The 16,861-nt window shown below is 44.4% G+C and overlaps 2 protein-coding genes across 3 annotated transcripts in view; both read left to right on the top strand.

Moving 5' to 3' along the window:
* numb (NUMB endocytic adaptor protein) overlaps window positions 1-16,861 on the top strand; it is a 228,040-nt gene that overhangs the window by 34,347 nt on the left and 176,832 nt on the right. For both annotated transcript variants that reach the window (XM_045723764.1, XM_045723763.1), the window contains exon 2: window positions 11,545-11,680. In XM_045723764.1, the coding sequence (XP_045579720.1) occupies window positions 11,555-11,680 (126 nt within the window). In that variant the 5' untranslated portion in view covers window positions 11,545-11,554. The remainder of the gene's footprint in view (window positions 1-11,544; window positions 11,681-16,861) is intronic.
* On the top strand, window positions 12,489-13,864 carry LOC106592179 (uncharacterized). Its single transcript, XM_014183493.2, has one exon. It carries the CDS (start codon window positions 12,581-12,583, stop codon window positions 13,406-13,408), a length of 828 nt encoding a protein of 275 aa, XP_014038968.1. The 5' UTR covers window positions 12,489-12,580; the 3' UTR covers window positions 13,409-13,864.

Below are 16,861 nucleotides of genomic sequence, written 5' to 3'. Positions count from 1 at the left end.
TTTTGTTTCTCACATGACTGGCCTATCTGGGTGATGTTTTGTTTCTCACACGACTGGCCTATCTGGGTGATGTTTTGTTTCTCACATGACTGGCCTATCTGGGTGATGTTTTGTTTCTCACACGACTGGCCTATGATCTGAATTTAGGATTACAGGGACTCTCCGCAACTATATTCAATGTGTCGGGACAAAATTGAGGCTATGATTAAGAAGTTGGAGCTCTTCTCTGTCTGCATTAACAAGGACAACACACAGGTCTTTCCATCTTTGTATGATTTTTTTTTTGGTGTACAAATTAACTCAAGCTTACGGACAAATGTAATATAGTGTGGATTCGTTATCCCTTTCATTCCCTGCCTCTAGTCCACTTGATCAAGAGAGCCTCATCAAAATTGCAACAAGCGGTTCTGTGAAAATTGAATTTAATCAGAAGCCACTGCTAGATTTCTGGATAGGGCTGCGCTCAGAGTATTCTGCCTTGGCAAATCACGCTGTTAAGATACGGATGCCCTTTGCGACCACGTCCCTATGTGAGAGTGGATTCTCGGCCCTCACTAGCATGAAAACTAAATACAGGCACAGACTGTGTGGAAAATGATTTAAGACTGAGACTCTCTCCAATACAACCCAACATTACAGAGTTATGTGCATCCTTTCAAGCACACCCTTCTCATTAACCTGTGGTGAGTTATTCACAATTTTTGATGAACAAATAAGGTTTTATATGTAAGATGGTTAAATAAAGAGCAGAATTATTGATTTATTATATTATTATTTGTGCCCTGGTCCTATAAGAGCTCTTTGTCACTTCCGACGAGCCGGGTTGTGACAAAAATGATGGCGAAATGATATTAAAAAAAAAAAAACATTTGAGAGTGCGCTGACCCTGGTGCTAGAGGGGGTACAGCTGGAGGTTGAAGGGGTTTGGGAACCACTGGTCTAGATGACTAAATGTAGTGGATGGATTGATAGAAAGCTTCAGTCTAGTTGACATGGATGAACTTTGTTTTCTCTTTCTTCTTCTCTGCTTCTCACATGCCGCAAAGACGTTTAGGGACCGGGAAGAAAATGCAGTAATCCAACCCCCCAAAAAATGATTTTCCCATGCAAAAATGTCCAAATTACAGCAGTTTGATGGGTTTTAAGGAAATTAACAGCTGTTAAAATAAACCATGTTTTTGAATGAGATTTCAGTTTGGATGTATATTTGATGTGGTTAAAATACTATCAACTTTTATAATGCTGATAAAGACAGCACCTCTACCTTTACAGACGGTCCATAACCGCTCTCACGATGCTGAAAGAAAGAAAAATAATATTTCTCCACTTCTGTTCCCGAGTCAAAATTTTACATTTTGAATGTAGGTTTATCATTTTACTGAAAGAAATGCTTAATTCTACAGGAGATGGTTTTACGGTGCCTTCAGAGAGTATCTACACCCCTTTTTACTTTTTCCACATTTTGTTGTGTTAAAGCCTGAATTTAAAATGGATTACATTGAGATTTTGTGTCACTGGCCTGCACACAATACCCCATAATGTCCAAAGTGGAATTTTATGTTTTTACACATTAATACCAGTTCATAAAAAATGTAAAAGCTGAAATGTCTTGAGTCAATAAGTAGTGATCCCCTTTGTTATAGCAAGCCTAAATAAGTTGCATGGACTCATTCTTTGTGCAATAATAGTGTTGAACATCTTCCCCAGACATACAATTACAGTTGCTTGTGAAAGTATTCACCCCCCTTGGCATTTTTCCTATTTTGTTGCCTTACACCCTGGAATTAAAATTGATTTTTTTGTGGGGGGGTTGTATCATTTGATTTACACATCTACCACTTTGAAGATGCACAATTATTTTTTATTGTGAAACAAACAAGAAATAAGACATTAAAAAAAACAGAACTTGAGCGTGCATAACTATTCCCCCCCCCCAAAAAGTCAATACTTTGTAGAGCCACCTTTTGCAGCAATTACAGCTGCAAGACTCTTTGGGTATGTCTCTATAAGCTTGGCACATCTATCCACTGGGATTTTTGCCCATTCTTCAAGGCAAACTGCTCCAGCTCCTTCAAGTTGGATGGGTTCTGCTGGTGTACAGCAATCTTTAAGTCATACCACAGATTCTCAATTGGATTGAGGTCTGGGCTTTGACTAGGCCATTCCAAGACATTTAAATGTTTCCCCTTAAACCACTCGAGTGTTGCTTTTAGCAGTATGCTTAGGGTCATTGTCCTGCTGGAAGGTGAACCTCTGTCCCATTATCAATTCTCTGGAAGAATGAAACAGGTTTCCCTTAAAGATGTCCTTGTATTTAGCGCCATCCATAATTCCTTCAATTCTGACCAGTTTCCCAGTCCCTGCCGATGGAAAAACATCCCCACAGCATGATGCTGCCACCATGCTTCACTGTTGGGATGGTGTTCTCGGGGTGATTAGAGGTGTTGGGGTTGCGCCAGACATGGCGTTTTCCTTGATGGCAAAAAAGCTCCATTTAGTCTCATCTGACCAGAGTACCTTCTTCCATATGTTTGGGGAGTCTCCCACATTTGCTTATTTTTTTTCTTTAAGCAATGGCTTTTTTCTGGCCACTCTTCCGTAAAGCCCAGCTCTATGGAGTGCACGGCTTAAAGTGGTCCTATCGATAGATTCTCCAATGTGGAGCTTTGCAGCTCCTTCAGGGTTATCTTTGGTCTCTTTGTTGCCTCTCTGATTAATGCCCCCCTTGCCTGGTCCGTGAGTTTTGGTGGGCGGCCTTCTCTTGGCAGGTTTGTTGTGGTGCCATATTTTTTTAATAGTGGATTTAAAATGGTGCTCTGTGGGATGTTCAAAATGTTGGATATTTTTTTATAACCCAACCCTGATCTGTACTACTCCACAACTTTGTCCCTGACCTGTTTGGAGAGCTCCTTGGTCTTCATAGTCCTGCTTGCTTGGTGGTGTTGCAGACTCTGGGGCCTTTCAGAACGTGTGTGTGTGTGTGTGTGTGTGTGTGTGTGTGTGTGTGTGTGTGTGTGTGTGTGTGTAGATGAGATCATGTGACACTTAGATTGCACACCGGTGGGCTTTATTTAACTAAATATGTGTCTTCTGAAGGTAATTGGTTGCACCAGATCTTATTTAGGGGTTTCATAGCAAAGGGGGGTGAATACATATACACGCACCACTTTTCCTGTTTTTATTTTTAATTTCTTAAATTTTTTGAAAACAAGAAATTTTTACAATTTCACTTCACCAATTTGGACTATTTTGTGTATGTCCATTACATGAAATCCAAATAAAAATCTATTTAAATTACAGGTTGGAATGCAACAAAATAGGAAAAACGCCAAGGGGGATGAATACTTTAGCAAGGCACTGTATCTGTAAGGTCCCTCAGTCGGTCAGGGGATTTTCAAACACAAATTCAACCACAAAGACCCAGGAGGTTTTCCAATGCCTCACAAAGAAAGGCACCTATTGGTAGATTAAAAAAAATAATAATAAATGGGGGGGGAAGCATGCATTCCAAGCCCTACTACATAGGGAACAAGGCGCAGTCTGGTCTAGAGGTCGACCGATTATGATTTTTCAACGCCGATACCGATTATTGGAGGGCCAAAAAAAAACGATACCGATTGATCGGTATTTATTTGTAATAATGACAATTACAACAATACTGAATGAACACTTATTTTAACTTAATATAATACATCAATAAAATCAATTTAGCCTCAAATAAATAATGAAACGTGTTCAATTTGGTTTAAATAATGCAAAAACAAAGTGTTGGAGAAGAAAATAAAAGTGCAATATGTGCCATGTAAAAAAGCTAACGTTTAAGTTCCTTGCTCAGAACATGAGAACATATGAAAGCTGGTGGTTCCTTTTAACATATTGAGACTCTATTGAGTCTCATTTTGAGACTTTACATATTTTAACATAACAAATAGAACATGTTTCATTATTTATTTTGTTATGTTATTGTTATGAACTTGAAATCGGCCCTAATTAGTCGACCATTCCGATTAATCGGTCGACCTCTAATTCAGACCCCTTGACTTTTTCCACATTTTGTTATGTTACAGCTTTATTCTAAAATGGATTAAATGAAAACATTTCCTCATCGATCTACACACAATACCCCATAGTGACAAAGCAAAAACAGAAATACCTTATTTACATAAGTATTCAGACCCTTTGCTATGAGACTAGAAATTGAGCTCAGGTGCATCCTGTTTCCATTGATCATCCTTGAGTGGCCCAGCCAGAGCCCGGACTTCAACCCAATCTAACATCTCTGGAGAGACCTGAAAATAGCTGTGCAGCGACGCTCCCCATCCAACCTGACAGAGCTTGAGAGGATCTGTAGAGAAGAATGGGAGAAACTCCCCAAATACAGGTGTGCCAAGCTTGTAGCGTCATACCCAAGAAGACTCGATGCTGTAATCGCTGCCAAAGGTGGTTCAACAAAGTACTGAGAAAAGGGTCTGAATACTTATGTAAATGTGTTATTTTTATATATACATTTATAAACATTTGCACACAAATAAAACCGTTTTTGCTTTGTCATTATGGGGTACTGTGTGTAGATTGATGAGGGGGGGGAAAATAATTTAATCATTTTTAGAATAAGGTTGTAACGTAACAAAATGTGGAAAGAGTCAAGGGGTCTGAATACTTTCCAAAAGGCACTGTATTTCCCCAAAATGGTAGCACTATACAGCCCTGCTGAATCTTAACCCCCTGAACTCTATCCCTGGTCTCTGTAGTTTCCACCCTAACCTTTGACCCCTGACCCTTGTGTCACCCTGACCTGTGTCCCCTGGTAATTGTAGTTCCCACCTTGACCCTTGTCTCACTCTGCCCTGGGTGCCTGGTAATTGTAGTTCCCACTCTACCCTGCTGTGTGTAGTTAAGCTAGCCCAGGTTTATGTAACACCCCACCTCTCTTCCTTTACGTAACCAGCCCAGGCGCTGAGCATGCCGGAAAATTGGATTACCGCGGTAACGACATTTCTCTAATTCTTTCTTTCATGTGTGTCTCCTCTCCAGAGCTACTATCCCCGGCCATGTTCCACCTTGACTTAGTGTTCTCTCTCTGTGTGATGTCACTGGGCCGTGGGTTACTATGTAGGCGTGATTTGTGGGTTTGATGCTGATACCGTGTTTTGTGTAAATGGGTTTCTAAGATACGCTGTAATATGTTGGTTTGCTGGTTTTGTGTTGCAGTGCAGACTGCAGTGTCTGAGTCACACACACTGACAGAATACTGTAGACGGTGCTAGCAATTAGAGTTCTGTAGAGTTGTTAAATGTCCTCTCTCTCTCTTCCTCTCTCTCTTCCTCTCCCTCCTCTCTCTCTTTCCTACTCCCCCTCTCTCTCCCCCCCCCAACTTTCTCTTTCCCGCTCTACTCTTCCCTAGGATCCTTCTGTAGGGTTTAATCAGTTTTCCATTCCTGGGAGATTATTTAAATAGTACTGGGCTGGGCACAGGACATCTGCAGTGGTGCTACAGCTACCCTCTTCTCTGCTCTCTCTCTCCCTTCCTCCCTTTTGCTCGGTCCTCTTCTCTGCTCTGCTCCCTCCCTCTCTCCCTTCCTCCCTCTTTCTCAGTTCTCTTCTCTGCTCCCTCTCTCCCTTCCTCCCTCTTTCTCAGTTCTCTTCTCTGCTCCCTCTCTCCCTTCCTCCCTCTTTCTCAGTCCTCTGCTCTGCTCCCTCTCTCCCTTCCTCCCTCTTGCTCAGTCCTCTTCTCTGCTCTGCTCCCTCTCTCTCTTCCTCCCTCTTTCTCAGTTCTCTTCTCTGCTCCCTCTCTCCCTTCCTCCCTCTTGCTCAGTCCTCTTCTCTGCTCTGCTCCCTCTCTCTCTTCCTCCCTCTTGCTCAGTCCTCTTCTCTTTCTTTCCCTCTGATCAGTAAAATAGTGAAAGTTCATGTCTGTTTGTCAGTCAGTAACTGAAGGATGGTATGGTGTGAGAGCATGGTCCAGTACTGTCTCGGTGTCTGTCTCGGTGTCTCTGTCTCGCTCTGTGTGTGTCTCGCTCTGTGTGTCTCGCTCTCTCCACCCCCCTTCTCTGTCCTGGTGGGAGCCCCAGTCTTAAAGGCCCCTCAGTACTGGGCTCATTAAGAGGAGAGAGTCCTCCTCATGGCTCTGAACTATCTGTGGCTGTGACAGCTCCTGCAGGGCTTGATTTGCTGTGCTGTACACCACTGTACCAGGCGGTGCTGTGCTGTACGCTGCTGTTCCAGGCAGTGCTGTGCTGTAGCCGCTGTACCAGGCGGTGCTGTACGCCGCTGTACCAGGCGGTGCTGTACGCCGCTGTACCAGGCGGTGCTGTGCTGTACCAGGCGGTGCTGTGCTGTACGCCGCTGTACCAGGCGGGGCTGTGCTGTACCCCGCTGTACCAGGCGGGGCCGTGCTGTACGCCGCTGTACCAGGCGGGGCCGTGCTGTACGCCGCTGTACCAGGCGGTGCCGTGCTGTACCCCGCTGTACCAGGCGGGGCCGTGCTGTACGCCTCTGTACCAGGCGGGGCTGTGCTGTACGCCACTGTACTAGTTGGTGCTGTGCTCGGCTGCAGAGAGAGTCAGGGGGAGGAGGAGCGAGTGAGTGAGTGGGAGAGAAAGTATGCAGGCTGTTACCAGTCAGTAACGTGGCCTAGTGGTTGGATAAGACAGGTGGTAACATTACAAGATGGTCCAGAGGTCGTGGGTTTGTTGTGGCAAAGAAGCTGTGTTTACTTTTCCTCCCCTCTTCATGTCTCTTTCTGCAGTGACAGGCGCCTGCCTAAGCTCTGCAGTGGGCTGAGACATGACATGACCTAAATAAACAAGTGTGGAGCGGGTGGGCAGGAGGAAAGGAGTAAGGGGAGAGGGGAGCGAGCGGGGGGGTGAGAGGGAGCACGAGGGAGTGGGCGGAAAGGAGCGAGGGAGAGGGAAGCGAGGGTGGGGGAGAGGGGAGGCAGCGACCGAGAGTGGGAGGGTGAGCGGGAGAGAAGGGAGGGGGCGATCCCAATGCTCTAACCACTAGGCTACCTGCCGAAATTGAGCTCAGGTGCATCCTGTTTCCATTGATCATCCTTGAGATGTTTCTACAACTTGATTGGAGTCCACCTGTGGTAAATTCAATTGATTGTACATGATTTGGAAAGGCACACACCTGTCTGTATAAGGTCCCACAAGTTGACAGTGTATGCCAGAGCATTATGTTTTTCTGTCTAAAAACATGTTTTTGCTTTGTCATTACGGGGTATTGTGTGTAGATGGATGAGGGGGTAGGATTTAATCAATGTTTAATAAGGCTGTAACGTAACAAAATGTGGAAAAAGTCAAGTGGTCTGAACATTTTCCAAAAGCTCTGTACATAAATTCATATAAGTACATACACATTCATTTAAACACACAACAACAACAAACAAAAAGAGCAAAGAAATACTAACCATACAGTTTCCCAAACACAAGCCAAGTCACGACAAAAAAAAAAACCCAGGCTGATGGAAAATAGCCATTTCCCTCTAGTGCAGAACCTGACATTATCCACTTCCAGAAACCCTCTTATTAAGAGGTCTGTAAGTGATCACATGTTTGCCGCAATTTGAGCCAGGTTTTTAATTTTGTTTAAACTCATCGAGATTTTTGCAAATTCTTAATGTCATCCGGAACATTATTATTCCAGAGTCGTACTCCTTTCACAGAGAAGATTGACTGAAAAAGTTCTGTCCTGCACGTTGGAATCCTACAGTTACTACTGCCCCCCCCCCCCCCTGTGCTGACTGCCCCCCCGACTACATGTACCTGTGGTTTGCAATATAGTCACTAAGCTAGATAGGGAGTCCACGCAGGCATTTTAATAAAATCAAAATCACATTAATAAATGTTATAAAAAAAACAACAACAAAAAAAATGGTCAAAACTAAACAAATGATGTTTCCTCAGCAGGTGGTGATGCCATATCAGCTGATTCTATAGTTGTTTACTGTGAGTTTTTGACCATGAGTCCACTGTTTACTGTGAGTCCATGTGGTCATTTTTTAGTAGGATATCTGTGAAATTATCATTGTGGGTAGAAACGAAAGTGCTGTATCAAAGGCTAAACAGTTTTAATATTAACTTAGCCAACCCCAGTCTGTTCTATCTGCATTTACACCTTTTGGGCTAATCATTACTAGTCCTGCATCGGGACTAAAAAACAAAACAGAAACATTTTTATATCCAGATAATACACGATCAGCCATGCATTCAGAGTGTGCAGGGATCTGTCTCTTATTTGTGTGATGCTAAAACGTTCTAATTGGTCCACTCTCAGAGCTTATGTTGCCATGTTTTCTTTCCCTGGATAGCCTAGCTCACGCTAAAATGGCTAACGTGGACCTAACAGGAGAAATGGGAAGGAAACGACAAGGCTACAACACCGTGGTGAAAAGAAGCGTCACTGCACCAGTCAAATTCCCAGTTACACAGTAGGCTTGTTATCCAGACCTGGTCTCATCCTGGGATTTATGCTATTACCGGCATAGCACACAAGGGGGTGATAGAAACACAAGAAAAGCCCATTGGGCCTAAATTAGCGGAATGCATAACAACATTTGTACAAACTAATAGCGAAATTCATACTTTAGAAAATGCAGAGAAGAACGGTAGAAAAAAGCGCTAACAGGAAGCACAGGGAAAACATGGCACTCTGACTACTGACAGAAAGAAGTTATCAGATATCTGATGGCAAACATTTAGTAGTGAATTACATCCCAGAGTAACTTCACCTCATGTGCTACACAACAGAGACTCACCAACAGATACAGAACTCTATGGCCTCTCCTATAGATGCAGAACTCTATGGGCTCTCTTATAGATGCAGAACTCTATGGGCTCTCTTATAGATGCAGAACTCTATGGGCTCTCTTATAGATGCAGAACTCTACGGGCTCTCCTATAGATGCAGAACTCTATGGGCTCTCCTATAGATGCAGAACTCTATGGGCTCTCCTATAGATGCAGAACTCTATGGGCTCTCTTATAGATGCAGAACTCTATGGGCTCTCTTATAGATGCAGAACTCTACGGGCTCTCCTATAGATGCAGAACTCTATGGGCTCCTATAGATGCAGAAGTCTATGGGCTCTCCTATAGATGCAGAACTCTATGGGCTCTCCTATAGATGCAGAGCTCTATGGGCTCTCCTATAGATGCAGAGCTCTATGGGCTCTCCTATAGATGCAGAGCTCTATGGGCTCTCCTATAGATGCAGAGCTCTATGGGCTCTCCTATAGATGCAGAGCTCTATGGGCTCTCCTATAGATGCAGAGCTCTATGGGCTCTCCTATAGATGCAGAAGTCTATGGGCTCTCCTATAGATGCAGAAGTCTATGGGCTCTCCTATAGATGCAGAAGTCTATGGGCTCTCCTATAGATGCAGAAGTCTATGGGCTCTCCTATAGATGCAGAAGTCTATGGGCTCTCCTATAGATGCAGAAGTCTATGGGCTCTCCTATAGATAGAGAACTCTACGGGCTCTCCTATAGATTGAGAACTCTATGGGCTCTCCTATAGATGCAGAGCTCTATGTCTACCGTTGAGCTATTTACAAACAAACAAACAAACATGCGACTGGCTCAGCTGTTCTGGGGAACGACAGTAAACTTCATGTAAAATAATGTGGCAGGTGAAATGTATTGCACAAGTTGACTGCAGGTGTTGTCTTAAAAATTAGCTACAAATATAACAATGTATTGGAAAAATTCAAAGAAATAGTTTTGACGCTTCTGAAAAAACATATTTTGGCAAATACCCAGGTACAGTTGTAGTCGGAAGTTTACATACACTTAGGTTGGAGTCATTAAAACTCATTTTTCAACCACTCCGCAAAGGATCTTGTGAAGATGCTGGAGGAAACAGGCACAAAAGTATCTATATCCATAGTAAAACGAGTCCTATATCGACATAACCTGAAAGGCCGCTCAACAAGGAAGAAGCCACTGCTCCAAAACCGCCATAAAAAAGCCAGACTACGGTTTGCAACTGCACATGGGGACAAAGATCGTACTTTTTGGAGAAATGTCCTCTGGTCTGATGAAACAAAAATAGAACTGTTTGGCCATAATGACCATCATTATGTTTGGAGGAAAAAGGGGGAGGCTTGCAAGCCAAAGAACACCATCCTAACCGCGAAGCACGGGGGTGGCAGCATCATGTTGTGGGGGTGCTTTGCTGCAGGAGGGACTGGTGCACATCACAAAATAGATGGCATCATGAGGAAGAAAATTATGTGGCTATATTGAAGCAACATCTCAAGACATTAGTCAGTTAAGTCAGTTAAAGCTAGGTCGCAAATGGGTCTTCCAAATGGACAATGACCCCAAGCATACTTCCAAAGTCGTGGCAAAATGGCTTAAGGACAACAAGGTCAAGGTATTGGAGTGGCCATCACAAAGCCCTGACCTCAATCCTATAGAAAATTTGTGGGCAGAACTGAAAAAGCATGTCCGAGCAAAGAGGCCTACAAACATGACTCAGTTACACCAGCTCTGTCAGGAGGAACGGGCCAAAATGCACCCAACTTATTGTGGGAAGCTTGTGGAAGGCTACCCAAAACGTTTGACCCAAGTTAAACAATTTAAAGGCAATGCTACCAAATACTAATTGAGTGTATGTAAACTCCTGACCCACTGGGAATGTGATGAAAGCTGAAATAAATCATTTTCTCTACTATTATTCTGATATTTCACATTCTTAAAATAAAGTGGTGATCCTAACTGACCTAAAACAGGGAATTTTAACTAGGATTAAATGTCAGGAATTGTGGAAAAAACGGAGTTTACATACACCTTAGCCAAATGCATTTAAACTTCCGACTTCAACTGTGTACACACGGTATACCGCCCAAGCCTAGCGCACAGCCTCCACAAAGCGCAAGCAGGTAGGCCTGTTTGTTTTCAATAATTCAGTTATCAGTTAATTATTACATTAATTCTGGTTTTCGTTCATTATACCAAACTCAGGCCATATAAGTTGTAAACCGGTGCCTCTGGTAAGTCTACTAAATAAATATATTATATTTTTTCTGCCTATATTCGATTCTGGGATCCCTCTCCTATTTCTCATAACGATAATGTGCCTCGATAGGAATATGTATCTTGTATAGAACACACAATAACAAAAGCCAAATGGCTTAATCATTACTGGTTTTGTCTGCAGCGGAAACGTGGACTGTTTCAGCATCTTCAAAGTGCGCCTGCAGAATAAATATTTGTTCACGTTCCTTATGTTTCGGGCGTTGCGGCTATGATGACTGTCGCGGAAACACTGGTCTCTGGACTGACTTCCTTCCCCACCGTAGAACACACCCACTGAGTTGTTTTGGTGTTGTCTTGTCTGCTTAGAGCTGTTGGTGTAATACTTCCTGTCTTTTATCCAGTGGCATCCTCTCATACACAGCTCTCTCTCTTCTCTCGCTCTGTCTCTTCTCGTGCCTTTTCCTCCTCTTTCCCTTATCGCGCCCTTTCCCCCTTTCCCTTATCGCGCCCTTTCTCCCTCTGTCCCTTTCCCCCCCTCTCTCCAACTTTCTCTCTCTCAGGAGGTTCAGGATGAATAAGCTACGGCAGAGTTTCCGGCGGAAGAAAGACGTGTACGTTCCTGAGTCTAGCCGACCGCACCAGTGGCAGACAGACGAAGAGGCGGTCCGCGGCGGCAAGTGCAGCTTCGCAGTCAAGGTGACTCCCACACACACACACACACACACACACACACACACACACACACACACACACACACACACAGTAGCAGTCAGCAGAACAGTGCCTCTGCTCTAACAATCTGTAGGTAACACCCACACACCTCCCTGAGAAAGGCCTGTCAACACTCTGGTCTGTCATTAATCAGACACTGGAACCATGCTTGGTCTGCTGTTGTCTGGCTTACAGACATGATCATCCCCTTTTTTTGTTGTTGTTGTTTAAAAATATATGTTTTAAGGTATTTTATTGAACAGCACCTCCACGGCTATGCCCCACACCCCAATGCATGCCAATACCACCGCAACAACTATAGTATCAGTTCTGTGTCTGATAAGTAGTATGGCGCTGCGGCTTGGAGTATTGTTTCTTCGTCCTATGTTATGTTTTCTCAGTGAATTTGGTTGTTTTCGTTGTCCTGTTCAGAGAAATGAGTCATTGAAGTTGTTAGGTTTACGTCCTTGCCTACATCCTGATATTACTAGGTTCTGACCACTAGATGGTGCTGTTCCCGGGTGTTAAAGGGATACTTCACACAAATTACATTGGTTTCCATTTTTTTACATTTTACATTTTAGTCATTTAGCAGACACACTTATCCAGAGCGACTTACAGTAGTGAATACATACATTTCATTTTCTGTTCATGCATTTTTTTTTTTTTGTGCACTGGCCCCCCGTGGGAATTGAACCCACAACCCTGGCGTTGCACACACCATGCTGGCGTTGCAAACACCATGCTCTACCAACTGAGCCACAGGGAAGGCGTTTCCTTACCCTGTCAGCAGTCTATGGACAAGGTATGACAGCAATCCATGCATTGGTTTTATTGTCCACTGTTTTCAATTGGTAACTTTTAATTATTTGTGGCACAGATCCAATGCATGTCGTTGGTATCTATATTAGCATTTTCACACTTCATGTCCAAATCATCCTGAAGGATCTAAGAATGGATCATATAACTCAATGGTGTGAGTGTGTTTACCAGGACTGGAGTGTGTTTACCAGGACTGGAGTTGAATGGAGAGCGTTTACCAGGATTGGAGTGTGTTTACCAGGACTGGAGTTGAATGGAGAGTGTTTACCAGGACTGGAGTTGAATGGAGAATGTTTACCAGGACTGGAGTTGACTGGAGAGTGTTTACCAGGACTGGAGTTGACTGGAGAATGTTTACCAGGACTGGAGTTGACTGGAGAGTGTTTACCAGGACTGGAGTTGACTGGAGAGTGTTTACCAGGACTGGAGTTGACTGGAGAGTGTTTACCAGGACTGGAGTTGACTGGAGAGTGTTTACCAGGACTGGAGATGACTGGAGTGTGTTTACCAGGACTGGAGTTGAATGGAGAGTGTTTACCAGGACTGGAGTTGAATGGAGAGTGTTTACCAGGACTGGAGTTGAATGGAGAGTGTTTACCAGGACTGGAGTTGAATGGAGAGTGTTTACCAGGACTGGAGTTGAATGGAGAATATTTACCAGGACTGGAGTTGAATGGAGAGTGTTTACCAGGACTGGAGTTGAATGGAGAGTGTTTACCAGGACTGGAGTTGAATGGAGAATGTTTACCAGGACTGGAGTTGACTGGAGAGTGTTTACCAGGACTGGAGTTGAATGGAGAATGTTTACCAGGACTGGAGTTGAATGGAGAGTGTTTACCAGGACTGGAGTTGAATGGAGAGTGTTTACCAGGACTGGAGTTGACTGGATAGTGTTTACCAGGACTGGAGTTGAATGGAGAATGTTTACCAGGACTGGAGTTGAATGGAGAGTGTTTACCAGGACTGGAGTTGAATGGAGAGTGTTTACCAGGACTGGAGTTGAATGGAGAATGTTTACCAGGACTGGAGTTGACTGGAGAGTGTTTACCAGGACTGGAGTTGAATGGAGAGTGTAACAGGACGGTTAGCTTTCTGAAAACAGAACACATGGAACTGAAATGGACCACTTCCTGGTGACGTGGAACAAACCCTTCCTCTTTACTCTGTCCTATATAGTACAGGGGGGTAGAACACCTGGGGCAGAGTTCCCCAACTGACATAAAACTAAAAACACAAGCAAATCAGCACCAAGGGATTTTTGAATTTTGATTTGAATTTCTAAATTATTTCCACTCATAATGGAGATATACAGTGAGTGGACAAAACATTAAGAACACCTGCTCTTTCCATGACAGACTGACCAGGTGATTCCAGGTTAAAGTCCCTTATTGATGTCACTTGTTAAATCCACTTCAATCAGTGTAGATGAAGGGAAGGAGACAGGCTTTTTAAGCTTTGAGACATGGAGTGTGTGTGTGTGTGTGTGTGTGTGTGTGTGTGTGTGTGTGTGTGTGTGTGTGTGTGTGTGTGTGTGTGTGTGTGTGTGTGTGTCATTCAGAAGGTGAATAGGCAAGACAAAATATTTAAGTGCCTTTGAACGGGGAATGGTAGTAGGTGCCAGGCGCACCGGTTTGTGTCAAGAACTGCAACGCTGCTGGGTTTTTCCACCCTCAAACAGTTTCATGTGTGTATCAAGAATGGTCCACCACCCAAAGGACATCCAGCCAACTGGACACAACTGTGGGAAGCATTGGAGTCAACATGGACCAGCATCCCTGTGGAACGCTTTCAACACCTCGTAGAGTCCATGTCCTGATGAATTGAGGCTGTTCTAAGAGCAAAAGGGGGGGGATGCAATTCAATATTAGGAAGGTGTCCTAGCCTAGTGGGACAGACTGACAGGGTGTAGGGTCTGGTGGTTGGGCGGGCGGACGGACGGATGGGGATCACAGGCTGTGTGAGAGACAGCGTTCACTAAGGGTTGGGAAGGGTAAGGACTTCCTGTGTGGAGCGGAAGGGAAGCTACAACAATGGCTACCTGCCTCCAGGACTCCAGGCCGGTCGTCACTAGTTACCATAGCCACAAAATCTTAAACCCCGCCTAACTTTAACCACACTGGTAACCTTCTGCCTAACTTTAACCACACGGGTAACCTTCTGCCTAACTTTAACCACACTGGTAACCTTCTGCCTAACTTTAACCACACTGGTAACCTTCTGCCTAACCCTAACCACACTGGTAACTTTCTGCCTAACTTTAACCACACTGGTAACCTTCTGCCTAACTTTAACCACACTGGTAACCTTCTGCCTAACCCTAACCACACTGGTAACTTTCTGCCTAACTTTAACCACACTGGTAACCTTCTGCCTAACCCTAACTTTAACCACACTGGTAACCTTCTGCCTAACCCTAACCTTAACCACACTGGTAACCTTCTGCCTAACTTTAACCACACTGGTAACCTTCTGCCTAACCCTAACCTTAACCACACTGGTAACCTTCTGCCTAACTTTAACCACACTGGTAAGCTTCTGCCTAACCCTAACTTTAACCACACTGGTAACCTTCTGCCTAACCTTAACCACACTGGTAACCTTCTGCCTAACTTTAACCACACTGGTAACCTTCTGCCTAACCCTAACCTTAACCACACTGGTAACCTTCTGCCTAAGCCTAACCACACTGGTAACCTTCTGCCTAACCCTAACCACACTGGTAACCTTCTGCCTAACCTTAACCTTAACCACACTGGTAACCTTCTGCCTAACCCTAACCTTAACCACACTGGTAACCTTCTGCCTAACTTTAACCACACTGGTAACCTTCTGCCTAACCCTCACCTTAACCACACTGGTAACCTTCTGCCTAACCCTAACTTTAACCACACTGGTAACCTTCTGCCTAACCTTAACCACACTGGTAACCTTCTGCCTAACTTTAACCACACTGGTAACCTTCTGCCTAACCCTAACCTTAACCACACTGGTAACCTTCTGCCTAACTTTAACCACACTGGTAACCTTCTGCCTAACCCTAACTTTAACCACACTGGTAACCTTCTGCCTAACCCTAACCTTAACCACACTGGTAACCTTCTGCCTAACCCTAACCTTAACCACACTGGTAACCTTCTGCCTAACCCTAACCTTAACCACACTGGTAACCTTCTGCCTAACCCTAACCTTAACCACACTGGTAACCTTCTGCCTAACCCTAACCTTAACCACACTGGTAACCTTCTGCCTAACCCTAACCTTAACCACACTGGTAACCTTCTGCCTAACCCTAACCACACTGGTAACCTTCTGCCTAACCCTAACTTTAACCTCACTGGTAACCTTCTGCCTAACTTTAACGACACTGGTAACCTTCTGCCTAACCCTAACCACACTGGGAACCTTCTGCCTAACCCTAACCACACTGGTAACCTTCTGCCTAACCCTAACTTTAACCACACTGGTAACCTTCTGCCTAACTTTAACCACACTGGTAACCTTCTGCCTAACCCTAACCTTAACCACACTGGTAACCTTCTGCCTAACCCTAACTTTAACCACACTGGTAACCTTCTGCCTAACTCTAACCACACTGGTAACCTTCTGCCTAACTTTAACCACACTGGTAACCTTCTGTCTAACCCTAACCACACTGGGAACCTTCTGCCTAACCCTAACCCTAACCACACTGGTAACCTTCTGCCTAACCCTAACTTTAACCACACTGGTAAGCTTCTGCCTAACTTTAACCACACTGGTAACCTTCTGCCTAACCCTAACCACACTGGGAACCTTCTGCCTAACCCTAACCACACTGGGAACCTTCTGCCTAACCCTAACCACACTGGGAACCTTCTGCCTAACCCTAACCACACTGGTAACCTTCTGCCTAACTTTAACCACACTGGTAACCTTCTGCCTAACCCTAACCTTAACCACACTGGTAACCTTCTGCCTAACCCTAACCTTAACCACACTGGTAACCTTCTGCCTAACCCTAACCTTAACCACACTGGTAACCTTCTGCCTAACCCTAAACTTAACCACACTGGTAACCTTCTGCCTAACCCTAACCTTAACCACACTGGTAACCTTCTGCCTAACCCTAACCTTAACCACACTGGTAACCTTCTGCCTAACCCTAACCTTAACCACACTGGTAACCTTCAGCCTAACCCTAACCTTAACCACACTGGTAACCTTCTGCCTAACCCTAACCACACTGGTAATCTTCTGCCTAACCTTAACCTTAACCACACTGGTAACCTTCTGCCTAACCCTAACCTTAACCACACTGGTAACCTTCTGCCTAACTTTAACCACACTGGTAACCTTCTGCCTAAC

This window comes from Salmo salar, chromosome ssa09 (genome assembly GCF_905237065.1).
Source record: "Salmo salar chromosome ssa09, Ssal_v3.1, whole genome shotgun sequence".
Taxonomy (NCBI): Eukaryota; Metazoa; Chordata; class Actinopteri; order Salmoniformes; family Salmonidae; genus Salmo; species Salmo salar.
Note: the sequence above shows the minus strand (reverse complement) of the source record. Positions and strands in the feature narration are given on the sequence as shown.

Coding starts and splice junctions, on each gene's coding strand:
- LOC106592179 (XM_014183493.2), top strand. CDS start 12,581: ATGCATGTCGTTGGTATCTATATTAGCATTTTCACACTTCATGTCCAA.